The sequence below is a fragment of the Diceros bicornis genome, chromosome 19 (genome assembly GCF_020826845.1).
Source record: "Diceros bicornis minor isolate mBicDic1 chromosome 19, mDicBic1.mat.cur, whole genome shotgun sequence".
In the NCBI taxonomy this organism is placed as follows: domain Eukaryota; kingdom Metazoa; phylum Chordata; class Mammalia; order Perissodactyla; family Rhinocerotidae; genus Diceros; species Diceros bicornis.
Genome location: NC_080758.1, coordinates 37954713 through 37974972, shown reverse-complemented (window position 1 = coordinate 37974972; position 20260 = coordinate 37954713). Strand labels below are relative to the sequence as shown.

At 40.7% G+C, this 20260-nt stretch overlaps 2 protein-coding genes across 6 annotated transcripts in view; one reads left to right on the top strand and one right to left on the bottom strand.

Annotated features, from left to right (window-relative positions):
* The window catches only part of SLX4IP (SLX4 interacting protein), a 183437-nt gene extending 175149 nt beyond the window's left edge, over positions 1 to 8288 (bottom strand). For 2 of the 3 annotated variants that reach the window (XM_058563215.1, XM_058563214.1), the window contains exon 1: positions 7733 to 8288. The gene's annotated coding sequence lies outside the window, so the exon portion shown is untranslated. The remainder of the gene's footprint in view (positions 1 to 7732) is intronic. The other variant, XM_058563216.1, reaches the window with a different exon arrangement.
* Positions 8289 to 9016: 728 nt separating this feature from the next.
* LOC131418672 (uncharacterized) lies at positions 9017 to 19689 on the top strand. 3 transcript variants are annotated; one of them, XM_058563211.1, is made up of 3 exons: positions 9023 to 9110; positions 16677 to 16740; positions 19459 to 19689. In XM_058563211.1, exon 3 carries the CDS (start codon positions 19480 to 19482, stop codon positions 19669 to 19671), a length of 192 nt encoding a protein of 63 aa, XP_058419194.1. In that variant the 5' UTR covers positions 9023 to 9110; positions 16677 to 16740; positions 19459 to 19479; the 3' UTR covers positions 19672 to 19689. The 3 variants fall into 3 exon arrangements, with proteins under 3 accessions (XP_058419193.1, XP_058419194.1, XP_058419195.1); XM_058563210.1 differs by lacking the exon at positions 16677 to 16740 and having other exon boundaries at positions 9017 to 9110; XM_058563212.1 differs by lacking the exons at positions 9023 to 9110; positions 16677 to 16740 and adding an exon at positions 9346 to 9536.
* The last annotated feature ends 571 nt before the right edge of the window (positions 19690 to 20260 follow it).

Sequence of the window (20260 nt, the reverse complement as noted above, 5' to 3'; positions counted from 1 at the left end):
TCCTTGCACTTCATCTCAAAAACCATCAGCAGAGGTACCTGAGCAGGAGTTCCCTATCAAAACCCTTCACTGGGGTCTCCCACAGCATCACAGGCCCTCTGTCAGCACTGTCCACACCTCCTCATGGCTCAGGCAACTTCACAGCGTCCACGCCTCCACACAGCCAACTCCAGCATGTGTCCTCGAACACGCAGCTCCAGCTCCCTCCGCCTTCACTCACGCATGCAGCACTACAGGATGTCCTCTCTCCTCCAAAGCAAGTTATCCTCTGAACCCAACTCAGATGCCACCTGTTACTTGGACCCTCTAGCAATCTCCAGGGTGAACCGCTCCCTTCTCTGGGCCATCCCTGCCCCTTACACCACCTCTACACTCACACTTAGCTCACCGAATTACAGGTAACTCTGGTCCTCAGTCTCTCTCCTCTGCCTGACTACTGTATAAGCATCCTGAGGACAGGGTCCATTCTTATCCTCTTTGATACCTGGTACATGGCACAGGTATGCATCAAAAGTTTGCTAACTTGAGTCTGTTGCTGTTACTAAATCAGTGGCTACAGACTGTGTTAACTTATTATTTCTTTAGATTTATACCTATTTATCTAATGCATCTTTACTATCCCCAAATCCCAAATTCCACATTAAGCCTTCTTAAAAGGAGGTCAAAGCACTCTACACCTATTTCAATACATAAATAACAGTTAAGTTACATGTATCATGCAGCCAAAGTTGAGAGAGTTGTAATGCACATAAACGTAAACAGAAAACCAAAGTGTTTCGTATTGAAAATAATGGGCAACAGATCAGAAGTTTGGTTGAAGTTTAGGCCATAAATGTAAGCTTTTTAGTACCTAATTTTTTTTGTCTTTAAATTCTAATTTAAATTCAAACATTCATTTGAGTGGAAAAGATATTATTAGCCTCTATATTGATTAAATTTTAAATCTCAGAACATCCTGAGGTTTTTCTAGACTTGTTTTACTGATTATTAAGAAGTAAATGTGCACACACACACAAAAAGCAAATATGCATCTTAAAAAATTACTTTCCTAGGCCCTTAAGGTTGCTTTCAGGAAGAAGCAGCAAGCTCAGGGCCTGGAGTTTAAAGCATAAATGTTCAAAGCCTTGCTATCAGAGCTGCCAGTTGAAGTTCTCAATTCAGTGGAATTTTTATTCTATTGCCTGTTTTTAAGAAATTCAGGACAATCTCCAAAAGGATCAATTTTCCAAATATCTGAAAGCATATAATTTACATCAGCACACTGAGAAGTTAAAGTATATTGTAAGTCTTACAAATAACATCTCGTCCTCTATTCTGCATTCTTGAGCCCACTTTCTCTGGCCTAAAAACAGGCATTCTTTCACAAAGAGGAGACATGCACAGGGTATGACCCCACCAAAACTATGTGTGCATGTGTGTCTTTAGTGGAGAGGGAGAGATCCCAAAATCCTTAAGAAAATTAATTTGGGGAAGGAATGGAAGAGATTAAACAATATCACATGATTGTCCTGTCATTTAAATACAAAGCAGAGATAAACTCTAATAAAGAAAGTCACTGACCTTCTAGATTATTCTGTGGGAAAATCTGAGGCACTCTGAAATTCACATTTGTCATCCTTTTAGTGCTGCTGGCCTGTGTCACAAGCCAAAGCAACTACTCCAGATTAAATAGACCACAAATTAACTTTAGGCTTCTAATCTCCAGATTTCAAATTTTATCAAGAAAATTATTAATACTTCCTTCTATCATTTTAAAAAACTTCCTATTATACTTCCTTCTATCATTTTAAAAAACTTTCATTAGCTATGAGAGCAGAAACTGAAAACAACAAAGGCCCTAGTATTTCTGACTGAGCAACTATAATTCAAGAATGAGAAATCATTTCATTCCCTACTTCTCCTACCCCACAATCTAATTTTATCACCAAACAAAAAAAACAAACAAAAAACAGTATCAAGAAAGGAATCACAAACTTTAACAAAATACCAAGGAAAAATGACAAATGAGCAAAGGTCTGGCTGGTGACAAAGTTAGATAAAGTTTGAGAAGGCAACTTCAGTAGAAACAAGAATCAGCTTTTCCTATTATTCAGACGGTAATTTTGAGTGCCAAAGTCTGGCTTGTAAGAAAAGAAAAAAAAAAACAAACAGGGAAGCTCCAACAATGGAAGAATGACAACGCAAGTGACAAAAAAATTAGGATCTTTTTTGTCTTTAAATGTAGGTCAAATACTGAAATCCTCTACCAAGATTAACTCCACAGAACAGTCCTACCTTTTAGTCACGCTACACCCTTAACCCAGGCAGCTGGCCCATGATCTGGGGCTCTCCTTCCTGCTGTGCCCACAGAAAATCCCCGCCCAGCCTGGCATGTGATGCTTCACTAACAGACAACTACTCATGTTTATTTAATACTCAGTCAGAAACAGACAAAGGCACTGACCCGTGAAGCAGTCGTGTGCTCAGGTTCTGGTAAAACAGACACACGTTCAAATCCCGCCTCTTCATGTGACCTCAGACAGGCTGTACAACTCCTCTAAGTCTCGTATTTTCTTATCTATGAAATGGGATAATATCATCTGTCTTGAGGGTCCTGTGAGGATTACATGAGGTCAGATAGGTAACACTTGGCCCAGTGCCTGAGACACAGTGGGTGCTCAGTCTTTTAACCATAAACATGGAGGGCACAAGCAGACAGCACATAATCTACTTGGTACCTCAAGCCTCACTCAAATAACAAATGCTTCCCAATCACCTTCACCATAGAAAAAAACTTCTGATAAATTAATCATTAACGTAATTGTCTTAAAATCTAATCCTTTCAATGTAAAAACTTTAGAGATGGAGAACAGATCATTGGTTGTTAAGGGTGGAGGGGTGGGGGAGTCCCTACAGGGGGTAGCAGGAGGGAATTGAGGCAGGGAGTGATGGAACTCTTCAGCATCCTGATTGAGATGGGGGTTACACATCGCAACGCATTGGTCAAAACCCATGAAAATGTACACCAAAAAGAGTGAATTTTACCATATGTAAATTTAAAATAATTTTTTAAATTGCAAAACAAAAAATCCAATCTTTTCTGACTAGGGAATAAATCAAAATTGTGACATACATGAACTTTTAAATGTCTAAGATATTTTAACAGCAATATTCTATATATTATCCTATAATTAACATAAGTCAAATCCAATTTTAGTTACCAGCTCTGATTTACTCAAGCACAAAATGTCAATACCATAATAACCATGAGGCACTGCTTTTCTATAATAGAAACAAAAAGACTTGAAATGCACTTACATCAACACAAAATATGAGTGGTACTTCCCATTTATGGAAAAAGGGAGTTTTATGACATTTTAGGCTTGGCTTTATAGATCTCTATTTTTCTGCCCAATGAGGTTTCTTAATGTGCATGAATTATTGTTCTCAATCTCTAAAAAGTAATATATATATACATACATAAGGCAGACTTTAAAGATTTAATACACCTTAAAATGATTAGGCATGTACACGTTGAGAGATCCAACACAGATGGCCAACAGGTACACGAAAAGGTGCTCAACATCACTAATCATCAGGGAAATGCAAATCAAAACCACAATGAGATATCACCTTACACCTGTCAGAATGGCTATTATCAAAACAACAAGGTAACAAATGCTGGCGAGGATGTGGAGAAAAGGGAACCCTTGTGCACAGTTGGTGGGTATGTAAATCGGTGCAGTCACCATGGACAACAGTATGAAGGTTCCTCAAATTAAATTAAATTAAACCTAAATTTAATTAAAAAATTAAAAATAGAACTAACATATGATCCAGCAATTCCACTTCTGGGTATTTATCTGAAGAAAACAAAAACACAAACTCTAAAAGATATCTGCATCCTCATGATCAGTGCAGCATTATTCACCACAGCCAAGACACGGAAACAAGCTAAGCGTCCAACAATGGCTGAATGGATAAAAAAAAATCTGGTGTATACACACACACACACACACACACACACACACACACACACAATTGAATACTATTCAGCCACAAAAAAGAAGGAAATCCTGCCATTTGCGACAACATGGATGGACCCTGAGGGCATTATGCTAAGTGAAATAAATCAGGCAGAGAAAGACAAGTATTGTATGATCTCTTATATGTGGAATCTAAAACCAAACCAAACCAAACCAAAAAAAAAGCTAATAGATACAGAGAGCACATTGGTTTTGCCAGAGGCAAAAGGGTGGGGGGGGGGGACAAAATGGGTGAAGGGGGCAAAAGGTACAAACTTTCAGTTATAAAACAAATAAGTCCTGGGGATGTACTGTACCGCATGGTGACTATAGTTAATAATACTGTATTATATATTTGAAAGTTGTTGAGTAAATCTTAAAAGTTCTTATCACAACAAAAATAAGTTTGTAACTACATGTGGTGATGAATATTAACTAGAATATATCAAATCAGTGTGCTTTACACCTGAAACTAATATAATATTATGTCAATTACATCTCAATGAAAAAAAGAGATCCAATCCACCGAAAAGTCAATGCGTGCATTGTGCATTTTTAAAAAGCTATAAGATGTTTCACTCAGAAAACATTAATTCATAAACTACACACTGGCAAAGATAAAGTCCCAATACAAACACATTTTCCCACTGTCACCTCGTAGGTTCACTGTATATAGAAGGCTTGGCCACCAAATAGGTTTTTTTTTTCCAAAGCTGGAGAAGAACAAAGCAATGTGAAAATGAGCACTGTGCAAATAAAAACAATCCAAATACCCTTCAACTGGTGAACACGTAAACAAATTACAGTATATCTACGCAATGGAATACTACTCAGCAATTAAAAAGGAATGAACTCTTGATACTTGCAACAACAAAGATGGCTGCCAATTATGATGAATGAAAGAAGCCAGACACTACCCTCCTGCTCTCAAAAAAAGGATGTACTGTAAGATTCCATTTCAATAAATCCTAGGAAATGCAAACTTATCTAGAGTGACAGAAAACAGATCAGTCATTGCCTGGAAGAGAGTGGCGGGAGGAATTACAAAAGGGCAGGAGTAAACTTTTGGCGGTGACGGACATGTTCATTATCTTGATTGTGGTGGTGGTTTCACTGGTTTACACATGTAAAATACACCAAATTGTATACTTTAAATATGTGCACTTTACTATATGACAATTGTACTTCTACAAAGCTGTTTAAAAAGACTATTTTTCTTAAAAAATACATCTTTCTGGCCTGGTATATTGTATTCTGAATACCCTCTTTCCCAAACAGGTATTGTCCTGAAAAGTCATGGAAATGTAATACCTTTTACCTTAGTGATTCGCATGCGTGGACAAACCTTAATAACCCAACGATTTAAATATAATAACAAACACCAATAGTTAATTAATATTGACATGGCTGTAACCATGTGCCAGGCATTGTTTTAAGCACTTTTCTTATATTAACTTATCAAACCTTCACATCAACCCTATTTTACAGATGAGGAAACTGAGGCATAGAAGAGTTAAGTAATCTGCTCAAAGTCACAGAGCTGGTGAGTGGAGGTGCTAGATTTGAACCCAGGGAGTCTGGCTCTAGAGTTCATGTCCTCACCCACTATGCTCTACTGGCATACACAAGATAAGATACAGTACAGTCATGCATCACTTGACAACAGGGATACGTTCTGAGAAATGCATTCTCAGGCGATTTCATCGTGCGAACATCACAGAGTGTACTTACACAAACCTAGATGGTCTAGCCTACTACACACTTACGCTATATGGTACTAATCTTATGGGACCGCCATCGTATATGCAGTCTGTCTCCCCTCACATTCAATGAATATAAGTATTCACTACATTTTGCAACATTCACATGAGGCTAAATAAAAAATAACAGGACCCTCACTCTTCTTTTCCCAATTAATAGATGGAGAAAGGAGACAGAAAGGCTGGACAACTTGCTTAGAACACAAAACAAAGAAATGGCAAGTTGATCCATTACTGAGAACCTGGTTCACCACGTTCCCAGTCCAATTCTCTTCGTTGCCTGCAAATTCCTAATTATTTTAAGTAAAACCGTAAGAGTGAAAAAAATCTAACATCCAGAAACGTGGAAAATGTAAAAGTTGTTTGCTGTTTCTCCAATACCTCACCGGTTCCTTAATTCCATCCACAGGGTCTCAACCTCTGCTGATACTGGTCTGGAGTCTTTTTTTATTTTTATTTTTTTGTGAGGAAGATCTGCCCTGAGCTAACATCTGTTGCCAATCTTCCCCTTTTGCTGAGGAAGACTGGCCCTGGGCCAACATTCGTGCCATCTTCCTCCACTCTACATGGGACACCACCACAGCATGGCCTGACAAGCGATGCGTTGGTCCACGCCTAGGATCCGAACCAGCGAACCTCAGCAGCGAAAGCAGAATGCCCGAACTTAATCCCTACACCACCAGGCCAGCCCCTGGAGTCTTTTTTTAAAAGCTCCCCAAGTGATTTTCATGAGCAGCTAGGGTTGAGAACTCCTGAGATAAATAAGATTAGGTTTCTTATTAAAGGAAGACACAGAAGAAAACAAAGTGCCACAAAAAGCTTTCGTAAACCATGGCCCAAGGTTCTCCAGGTCAATATTGAACTGTTGAACACAAGCAGGATTTTGAATAAATTAAAAGTAAAAATATGCACACAGGATATGAGATGTTGTTGTAAAAGATAACAACATACTGGATTGACAAATTCTCTTCAACTTTTTAGAATGCTAAACTGGCATCTTGACATCAAGTCATTGCACTAAAAGCACAGAAAAACGTGTAATATGTCCACTGCACTTAAAACATGGAAGAAACTGAAAACATATTGTGAATCTGTTAAAGAAGCACATGTTGAAAAGAGACCATCTTTATCTTTAGTCCATGCCCTGAATTCGTGCTCCTTGAACTTTAGGGTGCGCTTCTTGGAGAAGATTCTGATTCAGTGGGTCTTGGGATGGGGCCTGAGATTCTGCAGTTCTAACAAGCTCCCAGGTGATGCTGATGCTGCTGGTTCATGGACCACACTTTGAGCAGCAACGCCCTAAGAACTCAATATTGGCTGTAAAATCAGCCAATTGGCCTACAAATATGGTTATGTCTAGATCCAAGAAATGAAAGTCAGTACATTGATTCCTAGTCCAGGGAATAAAAGGGGGACAGAAGGAGCAAGAGAATACCTGTTTGTATATTCTAGCAGTGCTAAGAACCATGGAAAACTGTTACTTGCCCCAACCTCACAGCTGTCAAGGAGACAGACACCACAGAGGTTTTTTGTTTATGGCCTTGCACACATTAGGTACTCAATAAATGCAGTGAAAGAAATAAATGAATGGGAAATACATACACCACAACCAATATACTTATGTCACATCCCAAAAATGTCTGGGAAGGGTACTATATTTGTACATACGGGTGCGCGTGGCCACAGTTTGATACAAATAGGTGAACCATCCATTGTACTCCATTTTGTCCTAAAAAAAAGAATTTTCCAGACCAATACTTCCACTTTAAAGCCCAGGCTTTCCGCACTCTTAATTAACTACTTTTTAGCTCTTTAAAAACAATGAAGAGAGGTGGAAGTACAGGGAGAAGGATTCAGAAAAGGCTCAAAAATCAAAGAAGAAAAAAACCACACGGGGAGAAGAGAGGGCAAAACCGTTCAGTTCAAGCGAAGGAACATCTTAGGTTGTCAGGAGCTCCATGTTCTTACCTACGATGGTAGCGGGGTTTGGGTTCGGGCTTTTATTGGTTTTGCTACTGTCCAGGGTCACTGATGGAGCAGCACCTGGCTGTGGGAACTCAAGACTACAGAGACAGCAGGCTCTCAACACAACCTTCAGAAGCTTTCCAGATTCGCGCTTAGGCTCTCTTCCTCCTTCCCAGCGTCTCCCGCGCACTGGGAAACGCGGCAGCCGCCCAAACACAAGATGATCTGGGCAGCCTCTCTGTCGGCTTGAAGCCCCAACCAGGACTTAAGATGGCGGCCAAATACCGCGAGGAGCCTGGAAACCGCGACGAATCTGCCCAAAAGAAAAATGGCCTCCGCTCAGGATCTCGCGGCTTTCAAGAAGGGCCCAAAACAAAAATGGCGGCAAAGGATGCCTATTTAGAGGCTGCGAGCGCAGTGAATATGATTGGCAGGTGACGAATCACGGTTACCCACAAAACTAGACAGCGGAGGTGATCGAGAGAAAGAAAAATAAAACGCAGCATTTCTGCGGTATGGAGTGCTTCTTGACACCAGAAAATTACTAGCACAAGGATGGGAAAATTATTCCGAATCTTCAATGGGGAAGATTATAGGAGACAGGTTGGAAAATAAAGGTGGTTTTCACAATGCCAGATAAAATTTAAAATAGCCATAGTTTCCTCCATAATTCTCTTGAATGGTACAGGAGAATAAAAGTTTTGTCTTCGAACTAAAAGGCAGGATGAGGAGATAGCGAGGACGCTATCTAATTGGTGAAGGGCACGGACATAGAAAATTTCCAACCTCCCCATAAGCCCCAAAGGAAACCTGAAACCCAAAGCTGCTTGAATGCAACTCGCTCGCACTGCGCATGTCCGCTTTCCAACCCGATCCGGAGAAATGGTGGCCGTCGACTCCTTTTCTCCTTGTTTTCGCGGCAGTCGTAAAAAGGCGGGGAATTGGCGCTGGACGACAGAATAAGGCGCTTTGTGTTTAGTCAAATCAGGGAGGCCTGAGAGCCGCCGAGAACCGTTGATCGCTTTTTCATTCTTTCACTGAGTGCCTCTTAAGCGCGCGCCCTAAGGAAGGTACTGTGCCCTAACACGGCCATTTGATAGGTTATTTACATTTTTCAGTTTCAACAAGTGAATGAAATTAACGCTGAATAAGCCCCGACCCCTGTTCTTTCCGGCCACTGCCACTACTTTCTTGGCTGAGAACTTCCCTAAAACCCGGAGGAGCGGAATCCGAGCGGGGCCGCGCCAATCGCAGAGCTGCGCATGCTCCGTCTCCAGGCTCGGGCGCGGGTTGCCGGGACTGGCGGCGCCGGCTGCGGGAGGCTCGGCCTGAGGGGCCTGCTGGCGGCGCGGCCTAGGGAGGCGCAGCGGCAGGTGGGCAGGTGAGAGCGCTGGAATCTCAGGCGGAAAAGCGGCTTTCTTCCCAGCCCAAGAGACGGGAGGGGCGCTTGTAGGTGCCTCCTCCCCACTCAGAAAGGTCACTGGTGTCCTCACTGAAGGATATTTGGGGGCGGGGACAAGGAGGAGGCCTGCTCTTTGGAAAGCTAAAGATCTACCTTTGAAGTAGCCAGAGGCAGGAAGTGCTTGCTGAAGTGGATGTGGATGGCGAGGAGGTGATCCAGTGTTGTGGGTAGAGTTCCAGGTGTAGAGCATCCTCACTGTCCCATCTGCACGGCCACACCGTGGGGTAGGTGGAGGTGTTCCAGGGAAGGCCCCGATGGCACCTGCGCTGCCACCTGCTAGCCGGAAGCTGTGACTCGTCGCTCACTCCTTCGCTGGGAGAGGGCACTGTATGCTGGACCTGGGAGGTGAGGACCACACGCTGACGTGGAACTGGACGTCAGAACTGCTGTACAGCGTGGTGGTGCCACCTGTGTGAAAGCAAAAGTGGGACTCACTGGGCTTATGACGTTATGGGGATGGAAGTCATGTTGAGATGGAGGAGACCTCCCGAGGTCGTGTTCATCTTCCTCCCGCATGGGACCATGCCCATATCCTCTTGCTGTTTCAGAGGCTTTCAATACTGGCAGTTTTATTCATTTCATTCATCAACATCGCCAGTTTATCTATTAACATATATATTATGTTAATCTATCTGTATATATATATAGTATATATATGTCCTACCCACAAATCTCCTCCTGTGCTGAGTTAGCAGATACAACAATGACCAAGACAAGCATGGTCCCTAACCACATGGAGCTTATATTCTAGTGATGGGAGAAGAAACAATAAACAAGCACACTAATAAATGAAGAAGATGTTTCCAGATTGTCCTAAGTTGGCTTCCCTGGGAAGCCGACTCAGGAGGAGGTTTGTAGGCAGGACATTTATTAGGGAGAACTTTTTGGCTCTTCTCAAGGAAGAAAGGAAGCAGGATTGGGTGGATATAAAAAGGTGAGCTGCAGTGCAGTCCCAAGGAAGGCTTCCACCAGTCCCAGGAACTCTGGTGCTGGGTTGGCCCTTCAGAGTTGTCCCACGTTGGAGGGAAGGGCCAGGCCCTTATATCCCTGCATTGATCAGTCATTGGATGCCCATTGCCCTGGAAAGAGGGCATAACTTAAACTCTCTTCAGCCAGTCAATCCTGGAAAAGGACTGACAGATGAGAGCTGTCTCAGCACTCCCAGGAGTTGGGGAAATAAGTCTCATTCTTAAGTGGGATTAAGGTGCACATCACAGCATTCACCACAAAGGTAGGGCTTTGAAGGTAATAGTGAGATACCCTAGAGAATAATGGGGGTGGTAGAGGGAAAAACTAGATTGAGTGCTCAGAGAAGGGCTCTCTGAGTAGGTGACGTCTGAACTAAGAGACGAGAATAAGCCACCCTATGAAGGACAAAAGGAGCAAGACTCTCTGCCTCCTGCTGTGCACTGAGAATATACCAGAGAAAGGAACAAATGACTGCTGCTTTCTGTTACAGTGGGTGCAGTTACCAGTTTTTACAGATATTGATTCCCTGCTGTAACTAAAGATGAAGTAAGTAAAAATGGATTGAGACTAATTCAGAGGTAGAGGAGAAAATGAAAAGTACAATTTTGAAAAATTAGTCAAATTGGTAAAGACTTTTAATCTCTACAGTATTTTTTTTTGCTACTATAGAGCATTTAATCATCTTTTATTAGGATTATGCCTTTCTCTTCTCCAGCCTGTGTTCTCTTTGAGGACAGGAACCATGACTTATCCATCTTGGTAGTCACACCCACCCCCAGCCTAATGTCTTGCTAGCACCTAATAGACACTGAGTAAACATTTGAGTAAAATTAATCTCACATATTTCAAGTAAAAATTGATAAGTCCTAAATGATGTAAACACTAAATATAACTGTATTTGGATCTGTCTTTACAATATTCCCCAGTTTTATGAGTTACAACCAAATATTAGTTGAAATATTAGATAATAATATACAATTGCTTTGGTCAAACAGGAATCTCAAGAGGAGCCTGTTTCTATGTGTGATTTGTTTTAAAGATAATGTACTTCAGTAATAATAGCTGCCGTGTGTTGAGCACTTCCCACATACCTAGACACTACTAAGCAATAAATACGTAAATATATATGTAGCAATTTTCATAGTGTAACCCCATATTGCAGATTATGAAATTGAGGCAGGAAAGAAGAAGTAATTTGCCCAAGATGATAACTAATTTGTGGTGGACATTAGAATTTGATTCCCTTCATTACTTAAGGCCTTTGGTCTTAAGTAACCAACATTTCTGAAAATGCAGACTAAGTTTCATCACAGTAGGACTCATATTTAATCACTTGGCAACTTCATTAACTTATCAGAGAAGCAAATACGAAATTATTCATTCTCTCTTTACCGTTTTGCTCTGTCCTTGAGTTTTCCTGTTTCCTCACGATTAGCTTTCCTGGCTCTCACTTTAGAAGCTTGACTGTTATCTTTCCTATAACATCCTGAATCTGATTGCAGATCCACCCCCCTCTAATCAAAATAGCCCCGAGACCTCAGAACCCCTTTCCTGAGGATGTGGGTCTTTTTATTCACATCTAGACTAACTGAACCTGCCCAGAGAAGGGGCCTCCTTGATGGGGACCACTTCCCTTAGTCTAGGCAGTCATTCCAGTCCTCCCTTGTTCTTACTACACTCCAGGTTGACTTCAGTAATGTTTTTTCTTTTTGAAATAATCAAAATAATAATAATAGCTAACAATAATAAGGCCAGACTAAGTGCCAGGTGTTGTGCTAACGACACAACGACTTTGTGATATGGAAGTCATTACTTTCATTTTATGGATGATGGAATTGAGACATAGTGAGGTTAAGTGACTCATCCAAGGTCACACAGCCAATTGTGTGTGAAGTGGTAAGGTGGAAGTTGGCCAGCCCTGGTGGTCTAGTGGTTAAGATTTGGCACTTTCACTGCTGCAGCCTGGATTTGTTTCCCCATCAGGGAACCACACTGCCCATCTGTCAGTTGTCATACTGTGGCATGTGGGTGTTGCTGTGATATATGCCATAGATATTTCAAATACCAGCAGGGTCACCCGTGGTGGACAGGTTTCAGTGGACCTTCCAGACTAGACAGACAAGAACGAAGGACCTGGCCACCCACTTCCGAAAAAATTGGCCAGGAAAGCCCTATGAATAGCAATGGCGCATTGTCTGATACGGTGCCGGAAGATGAAAGAATGGTGCAAAAAGACCGGGCAGGTTTCCGTTCTGCTGTACACAGGGTTGCTAAGAGTCCATGGTACTAACAACAAAAGGTGGAGATTGAAAGCCCAGGCAGTAGGATTCCACAGTTTATCCCCTTAATCACTACACAACAATGCAGTCTTACTAAAATGATTTGCTGTGCTTTACCTTCTGAAAACTGGTAGGCAGGAACTCGATCCTGGTGGATCTAGTGGGCTTTTTATGCTGTACTAAGCAATTTAGATTTCACCTTTTAGTCAAAAACATCACTAAAAGCTTCTAAGCGATCCAGAAGCACGACCAGATTTGGTGTGTTTTTTTTGTTTGTTTTTTTGGAAGATGGCTGTGTTAAGAGTGTGGAGAATGGATTAGTGGAGAGTAAACTGGAACAGTGGTTCTCAAACTTTAGCTTCAGAATTACCTGGAGAATTCGTTAAAACACAGATTACCGGACCCCCACCCTAGCATTTGATTCAGTAGGTCAGGGGCAGCCTAAGAATTTGCATTTCTAATAAATTCCCAGGTGATGCTTATGCTACTGGTGAGGGCACCACACTTTGAGAACTACTGGGCTAGAAGCAAGGAGATCATGTGAAGTAACAACGGTTGGGACTGAGGCTGTGGGGAGAGGTTATATAAAAGAAATGTCATGTCAAATGGCAGGACTGGGTGATGGACTTGAGGAGGAGTATAAGGAAAAAGGCAGAGTCCACTATATCCACATTTCTGAATTGAATGGCTTGGTAGATAATGCTTTTTTAAATCGAAACCGGTAATATAGGTGGACAGCAGTTTGGGAAGGAAAGAGGATTCATTTTTATATGAGATGCGTTTAGACTGTTTGTGGGGACACTTAGATAAAGGTGAACAGTAGCGGTTGGATATGTGAGTCTAAGCGGGAGATGAAGATGCAGGAGTCATTAGTGGATGTCCTAATAGTAGAAGCTTACGAGGTGAATGAGACCGCCCAGGAAACAAGAAACAGGGAGAAGACGACCCAGGACAGGGTGAATAGGTGGATGGAAACTAAGGGGCCATTAAAGGAGACTGAAAAGGAAGAGACTAGAGTCTCAAGTACTTAAAGAGTTTCAAGAACACATCAAAATGCTTCAGAGAGATCAAGTAAAGGGAGAGATTGGTGATCGGTATAGTCAGAGCAGTTTCCATGGAGAGTGGAACGAAAGCAGATTACTTGGGTTTGGAGATGGAAGTAGGAAGTGACTTTAGATAAAGATGCATTATTTGAAAGGAATCAGATTGTGTAGTAGCTGGAAGGGAAGCTGGTAAAGGGCGGTTGCTTTAGGGAATTTGTTTTTGGTTCCTTTCAATGGAGAAAAATGGTCAGGTTATGCAGAGGAGGAAGACCCATTACAAATGGGAGGCGGGAGACAGAAGAGGGGATAGTGGAGCTAGAACCCTGAGGACACAGTAGGAAGTGGGACTGACCGGAACTTAGGTAACAGGAGTACCTGTTCTTCCTGAGACAGCCAGGAAGGAGGTTAAGATGAAAGCTGAGATGGATGGGTTTTTACATGTGGGGACAGGAAGTTGACGGTGCTAATACCCAGTAGCCATAATTTCCTCTGGCCCGTAGGTTATCTGCCCTAAAGTGGAAAGTAAATAGAAATCTCAAAAATGATGAAGATAGAAATTGGCCCTATGGGGGCCAGGGCACATAAAGTCACTGCTGTAGCACTGAGGGGCCCAATCAGCTGCACATTTAATCTGGAACAATCTGGCTATCTGCATGATACCCACTTTCCTTCCCCCCACCAACCCCAGCATCAAATGGCAGCCAGGTGTAAAAACAGGAGATGGGAAAAAAAGGAGATAGAGTGCCGGGCCAGTGGCGGAGCAGTTCAATTCACACGTTCCACTTCGGTGGCCTGGGGTTCGCTGGTTGGGATCCTGGGTGCACACCTACGAACCGCTCATCAAGCCATGCTGAGGCACTGTGCCACACAGAGCAACTAGAAGGATGTTCAGCTATGATGTACAACTATCTACTGGGGCTTTGGGGAGAAAAAAGGAGGATGATTGGCAACAGATGTTAGCTCAGGACCAGTTTTCCTCAAAGAAAAAAAGGAAATGAAAGGATTCTCAGATAAGTCTATAAACTTTATAAACTCAGTAACAATACTACAGCCTTTCTGAGAACCCACAGCCTGCCAGTAAGCTGATTTTCTCTTCCTCATTAGTCAGTAATCATTCACTCACTGTTCAAGTTTGGGACTGCCGACATTTAGTAAAGCTCCCATATACAACTTGTGATACTTTCTGTATATTACTTATTTTTACTTATAAATCATTGAATTCACAGTAGTGAGAGGGGACAGTAGAGACCATAAAATACTTACATGTAACTGTGTTGACCTTCACTGTACCCTGAAGACTCCCGACCTACTCCTGACCAGGCTGTGCTGGCAGCAGCCCAGCTGAGTGTAGGTCAAGCTGACCTTGAATGGTGCGGTGGGAGTGGTGGTAGGATTCTGCTATATGGAAACTTGAGGACTCAGGGAGGATCCATTCAGTTCATCAAGAGTTGACAGTAATGTTTTCGGCGTGTGTGTTTTTACAAGACTGGAAAAGTTCAGCAAAACTGTATTGTTTTAGGTAATGCAGTTAGAAAAAAAGAAGGAAAACTATTGTTCTTTTTAGCATGCCAATCAGTTAAATAGGCCTGAAGATAATATGCAGTCCTTTCTAATATGTACACAAAAAATGCCAATATTAAAACTGCTATATTAAAATTTTAGGATAAAAAGAACTATTTGTAGTGTCAATGATTGGAATTCAAGAATGAAAAATTCACCAATACCTAAGGCCAACATTGTTACTGTAAAAGAAAAGGCATACAATTCCAATAAAATTCATCTAATGTCAGAATCACAAGAGCTAGGTTAGTTAATTGTTTAACATTCTGCCTAATGTTCTCTTCATGATTAACTTGCATTTGGTGAAAGTTTTTAAAAACTGCTATTTTTTCAAATGCTTTAAGCAGAACATGCAATGAAGACATAAAAAAGAATCTACCTTACACTGTGTGCAAAAGACCAGCAGATGGCGCCCCGCAAGCCCAGGAGGCAAAATAAGAACATTTTACAGACTATTTCCTGCATCCAGGTTGTTGTAGGCCTAATTTAGTAGTGGCCAATAGCAAAACTTGGTGGTTTTAATGGACATGATGCTACATGGAAAGAGTAATCTGATAGCTAGAGCCAGGCTGTTTAGGATTTTCTGGGAAAATTTGTCCTTCGCCTTACTGTCCAGTTCTGTCACCAAGAAGCCTTCATTCAGCTTGGACTGTAACAAGTTGCAGTGAGCCCGTCAGGCTTTAGTGGCAGAAGTTGAAGAGATGGTGATCTCTGTAATACAAATGGAGGGGAGGGAAAGTTGCTGTCCTAGACACAGCAATGCCTTAAATTTAAGGAGTATTTGTGGTCTGAAGCATACTTCTCAGTATTTTCCTTTCTTGGCCTTTCTGTTTATACATACACAAAAAGATGATGATGTTTTAATGAGGTAGAGATATAGCAAGCTTCTCACTATTCATTCTACACAAAGAACTAAGCTCAAGAAAACTGAACTAAAGTTAACCCAGCTAATCTCAACCATTGGAAGGTCACAGATGTGGGTTTGGAGGATATAGACTCTTCTGCCCTCTTGTCATTTTGGACAAAGTGGCACAAGACCGCTATTAACCTCTTACATACCTGACATGAGAATCAGAAGAACATGCCAGGTGAAGTGCGCCAGGATAGTTGACCTCATTGACCCTCACGTGTGTGTATCACGCACTCAGAGTGTACTCATCCCCATCATCATGCGCTGGAAATTCTGATTGACTCTATTGCCAAAGCTTGGATGCTAATTCTTGACTTTTGAAAATTGCTTAATAGAATACCAGCGAAGACTTTTAGGATTCAAAATCTAAGTTGAGTGCCACAATTAACTGACAGTAATCTTGGAATCAATCGTTTACTATTTCCTCATTTATAAAGCAGTCTCATAAAATTGCTATGAAAATAAAACAAGATAAAAAATATGAAACCTTTTGAATAATGCAAGGTATATATTTTTGAAAGAAGAGTATAAGAAAGCATGGTCTGTGTTAAGATTGCCTCTAAACATTTTCTAAACTTAACAAAATGCGTTTCAATGAATAAAACCATAAATATCTACTTTCTATTTTGCGTAACCTAAAATTTGCTAATCTCATTTCATTTCTCATGGTTTCCCCCATCTTTTTAAAAAGTCCCATACCTTCTGTTTTTGTTTGTTTGTTTAGGAGTGTGTTTAAAGAAGATTCAGGAAAGATAAGAAAAGGGCAGTGGCAGGTGCACTAAAGGAGGGTAAGGAGGAAAAATCATCCCCCTGTCATTTCTGTTGCTGCTTTGCTTCAGCAAACTTGAAAAGCTCAATGAATGAACAACAAGCACTAACTTATTTTAGCGACCAGCCTATTACTGCTCATCAAATCTGATCATTTTGAGCACATTCTTGTTTTGTTTCAGATGCAGGAATCTCTGGTGTCCATAAAAATAGTTCCATACCACTTGGAATGATTTGCCAAGTGTTTTGAGGAAAGGACCAGCTCAAGATACACTGTATTTAGCTTAATTTTCTGTTCCTAAATTGAATCTCCCAGTCTCTCTGCTGCCTGGCACCATGAACCTTTGTAAAAATCAAGGTTTTAAAAACGTTCTTGTAAGTTCATTTGAAAAATGAGTTAATTGTTAAGAAATCTGGTAAATCATTATATTATCCTGGGAAGCAGCATAGAGAGGCTCTGAGCATAGACTCTGGAGTATTTACAAGAATACTTATTGCCGTAGCATATTTAGCAGTAAAGCATTGAAAAAAATCTCAAGTTTCCATCAATCAGCAATCTGTCAAATTAGGATATCTCCGTGCAATCACACGCTGTACAACTATTAAAAATGATAATGAAGATTTATATTCTGGGAGGGAGAAAAGATTACAAAACAGCCTGTAGATTATGATCACATTTTTGTTAAAGCCAAAAAGATTACAGGTGTTTTTAGCTTTCTTTTCCTTATTTCTTTTCCTTATTTCTATAATTTTCTAACTTGAAAAAGTAAGCCTGTATTATATTTATTAGAAAAGGACAGTGATACTAATTTTCCCTTTGAAAAAAATCCGACAGAAGAATTGAGAAGAAAAAAAGAGTTAAATCAAAATTGTATCCCCAAAATATATTTGATTGTATTTAAAAGCTCCACAAGAAGATATGAACAAAATAAGGAACACATTACCTCACTAACTGCTACTGCAGATAGCAAATTTCAAACCTTTGTTGTCTTTTTCTTAAAACTAGCAACGAGCCTTATTTGGTAAAGTCTAAGGGGTCTGGCCTGGGAAGTTGTTTATTCAAGCAGTAGAATACGTGTAGTGTGCTAGAAAGCTTGCTTGGTGGAGACGGACTGTTAGATATATGGTGTGGTGTGGTACTCATTGTTTTTATGTGGATTAAATGTGAAGACTCGAAAAGTACTTTGTAAAGAAAAAAGCCCTACCATCCTGATCCTAATCATTTTCCAAGCCTCTCAAAGGACAACAGAATAATCATCAGGAAATAGTTACCTGCTTTCTCACCCCCATTAGCCACATCAATATGTGAGATATGGAGAATCTGAATAAACGGGGGCATGTAGGTGTTGAGTAAGCATTAAAGCAATTAAACATTAAATCAGTCCACATCATTTACTAACCAGGAAGTGCTATTTCTGGGCCTCGGTGATATTTGGCAAATAATGAATTTTCAGCCGAAATAGATACAGATTCTCAGGCTTAACCTAAACCTAGAAAAAGATGCATGGATCCTTAAGTTATCCTAATAGATAAGGATAATAGACTGTTAAATACAATATGAATAAAATTGAGTGCCTTCTTTGTCCAAAGATTCATTAAGTATAGGGAGCTAACTGGATGCTAATCTGAGACTCTTCTCAAAGAGGTTCACAGTACATCACATTACATACTGTGATCTACATGGCATTCATATAAAATTACTGTAATGTAAGAGATTTCATGATACTAAAACTCATATAGATGCAATTGAACCTAATTCTTAGGATGTCCTGTAGATGATGGAGCAGTCTTTGTTGTCCTGTGCTCAGAAAGGAACTTGGAAAGTAGGTCCATTCATATCATCACAAGTCTATAAGCTAATCACTAAAGACTAATGAGTGTCCCTTAAATTAAAAAAAAATGAGTCTTTAGAGATTGTCCAAACTCAAGTTCTCAAACCCAACACATCATCAGAAGCAGACTTCTTGGGCCCCACTCCACACTTTCCAAATCAAAGACAGACAGAGGAAAAAAATCTATTTTCAATATTGACTAGCTTTGTAACTCCAGGCAAGTTACTAGCCCCAATTTCTTCACGTCAACCAGGTTGACGGTAACCCCCCTAGGGTGGAGTTATTAGTGATAAGGGTAAACACTCTAAAATGCAGTGGTTCAGCACATACATGTGGAAATGGCATTAATTCATCCTAATTCATAGAGTCCAAGCCAAATTCTTTTGCTACAATTGAAATCCACGCATGACTGTCTCAGTCTCAGTTGGAATGCTATCACTTACATCCTGTCAGAGTGCAGAATCTAAATTCTTATTGCATATTTAAGGATTACCATTTAATTCTTCTTTTAAAATTATGACTAAATGTAATTTTTTAAAAAAATCTAACTTCATTGTGGTTCAGAGAAAGTATAATTAGTTATATGAAGAAAATGATATCCATGTATGAGTGTTTCCAACGATCCATACAGCTTTCCCTGCAGCTAATGTTGCTTCTTTATAATTGTTAACTAATAAAAGTTTGTATTGCTTTGTAAGTTTCCCAAGCCTGACTTCAAAGCTAACCCTTTGAACCTACAACATATCTATTTTTGTTAATTAACATTGCAATATATTGTAATTAAAAATGTTTAACAGTAAGCTTTTATGAGAGTGTAATATTCTACCTGTGGTGGTTTATAGATGTGATCTGAGGGAGGATTTTTTGTTTTTGTTCTTTCTCTTTTAACTGTTGACCTTTTCTTAGGTGCACTGATGCTGAAGAACTATGAGCTTTCAGAACTTCTGGAGAGACTACAAAGTTCTGGTTGTTATGGTACCTTTAGTTGGGCTCATACATTTGGGGTGGCACAGAATCAAAAACAGCCCTGTTTTCCAAATACCTAATAAGGACAAGGTTCCAGAGCCAGATAATCTGGCACTTGCAAGTTCTCAGAAGAGCCACATCCAAGAGAAATAGAAGGCTTGCAATCTTCAGGTAAGTTCGATTTAATCTGGTCAACCAAATGATATGTTCCAGCAATGGGAAATGTGATTTTTTTTTTTTTTTTTTTTTTTTTTTGGTGAGGAAGAATAGCCCTGAGCTAACATCCATGCTAATCCTCCTCTTTTTGCTGAGGAAGACCAGCTCTGAGCTAACATCTATTGCCAATCCTCCTCCTTTTTTTTCCCCAAAGCCCCAGTAGATAGTTGTATGTCATAGTTGCACATCCTTCTAGTTGCTGTATGTGGGATGCGGCATCAGCATGGCCAGAGAAGCGATGCATCGGTGCGCGCCCAGGATCCGAACCCAGGCCGCCAGTAGCGGAGCGCGTGCACTTAACCGCTAAGCCCCGGGGCTGGCCTGGGAAATGTGATTTTTAAAAAAGTGTACAGCTCTGGCAAGAAAAAGCCTCAAGTGGTAAGTTACCTGTTGTTTTGTGTGTGTGTGTGTGTGTGTGTGTGTGTGTGTGAGGAAGATTAGCCCCAAGCTAACATCCATTGCCAATCCTCCTCTTTTTGCTGAGGAAGACCGGCCATGGGCTAACATCCATGCCCATCTTCCTCGA

Bases quoted from the DNA above. Each gene is read 5' to 3' on its own strand.
- LOC131418672 (XM_058563210.1), top strand. From the start codon at position 19,480: ATGAGCTTTCAGAACTTCTGGAGAGACTACAAAGTTCTGGTTGTTATG.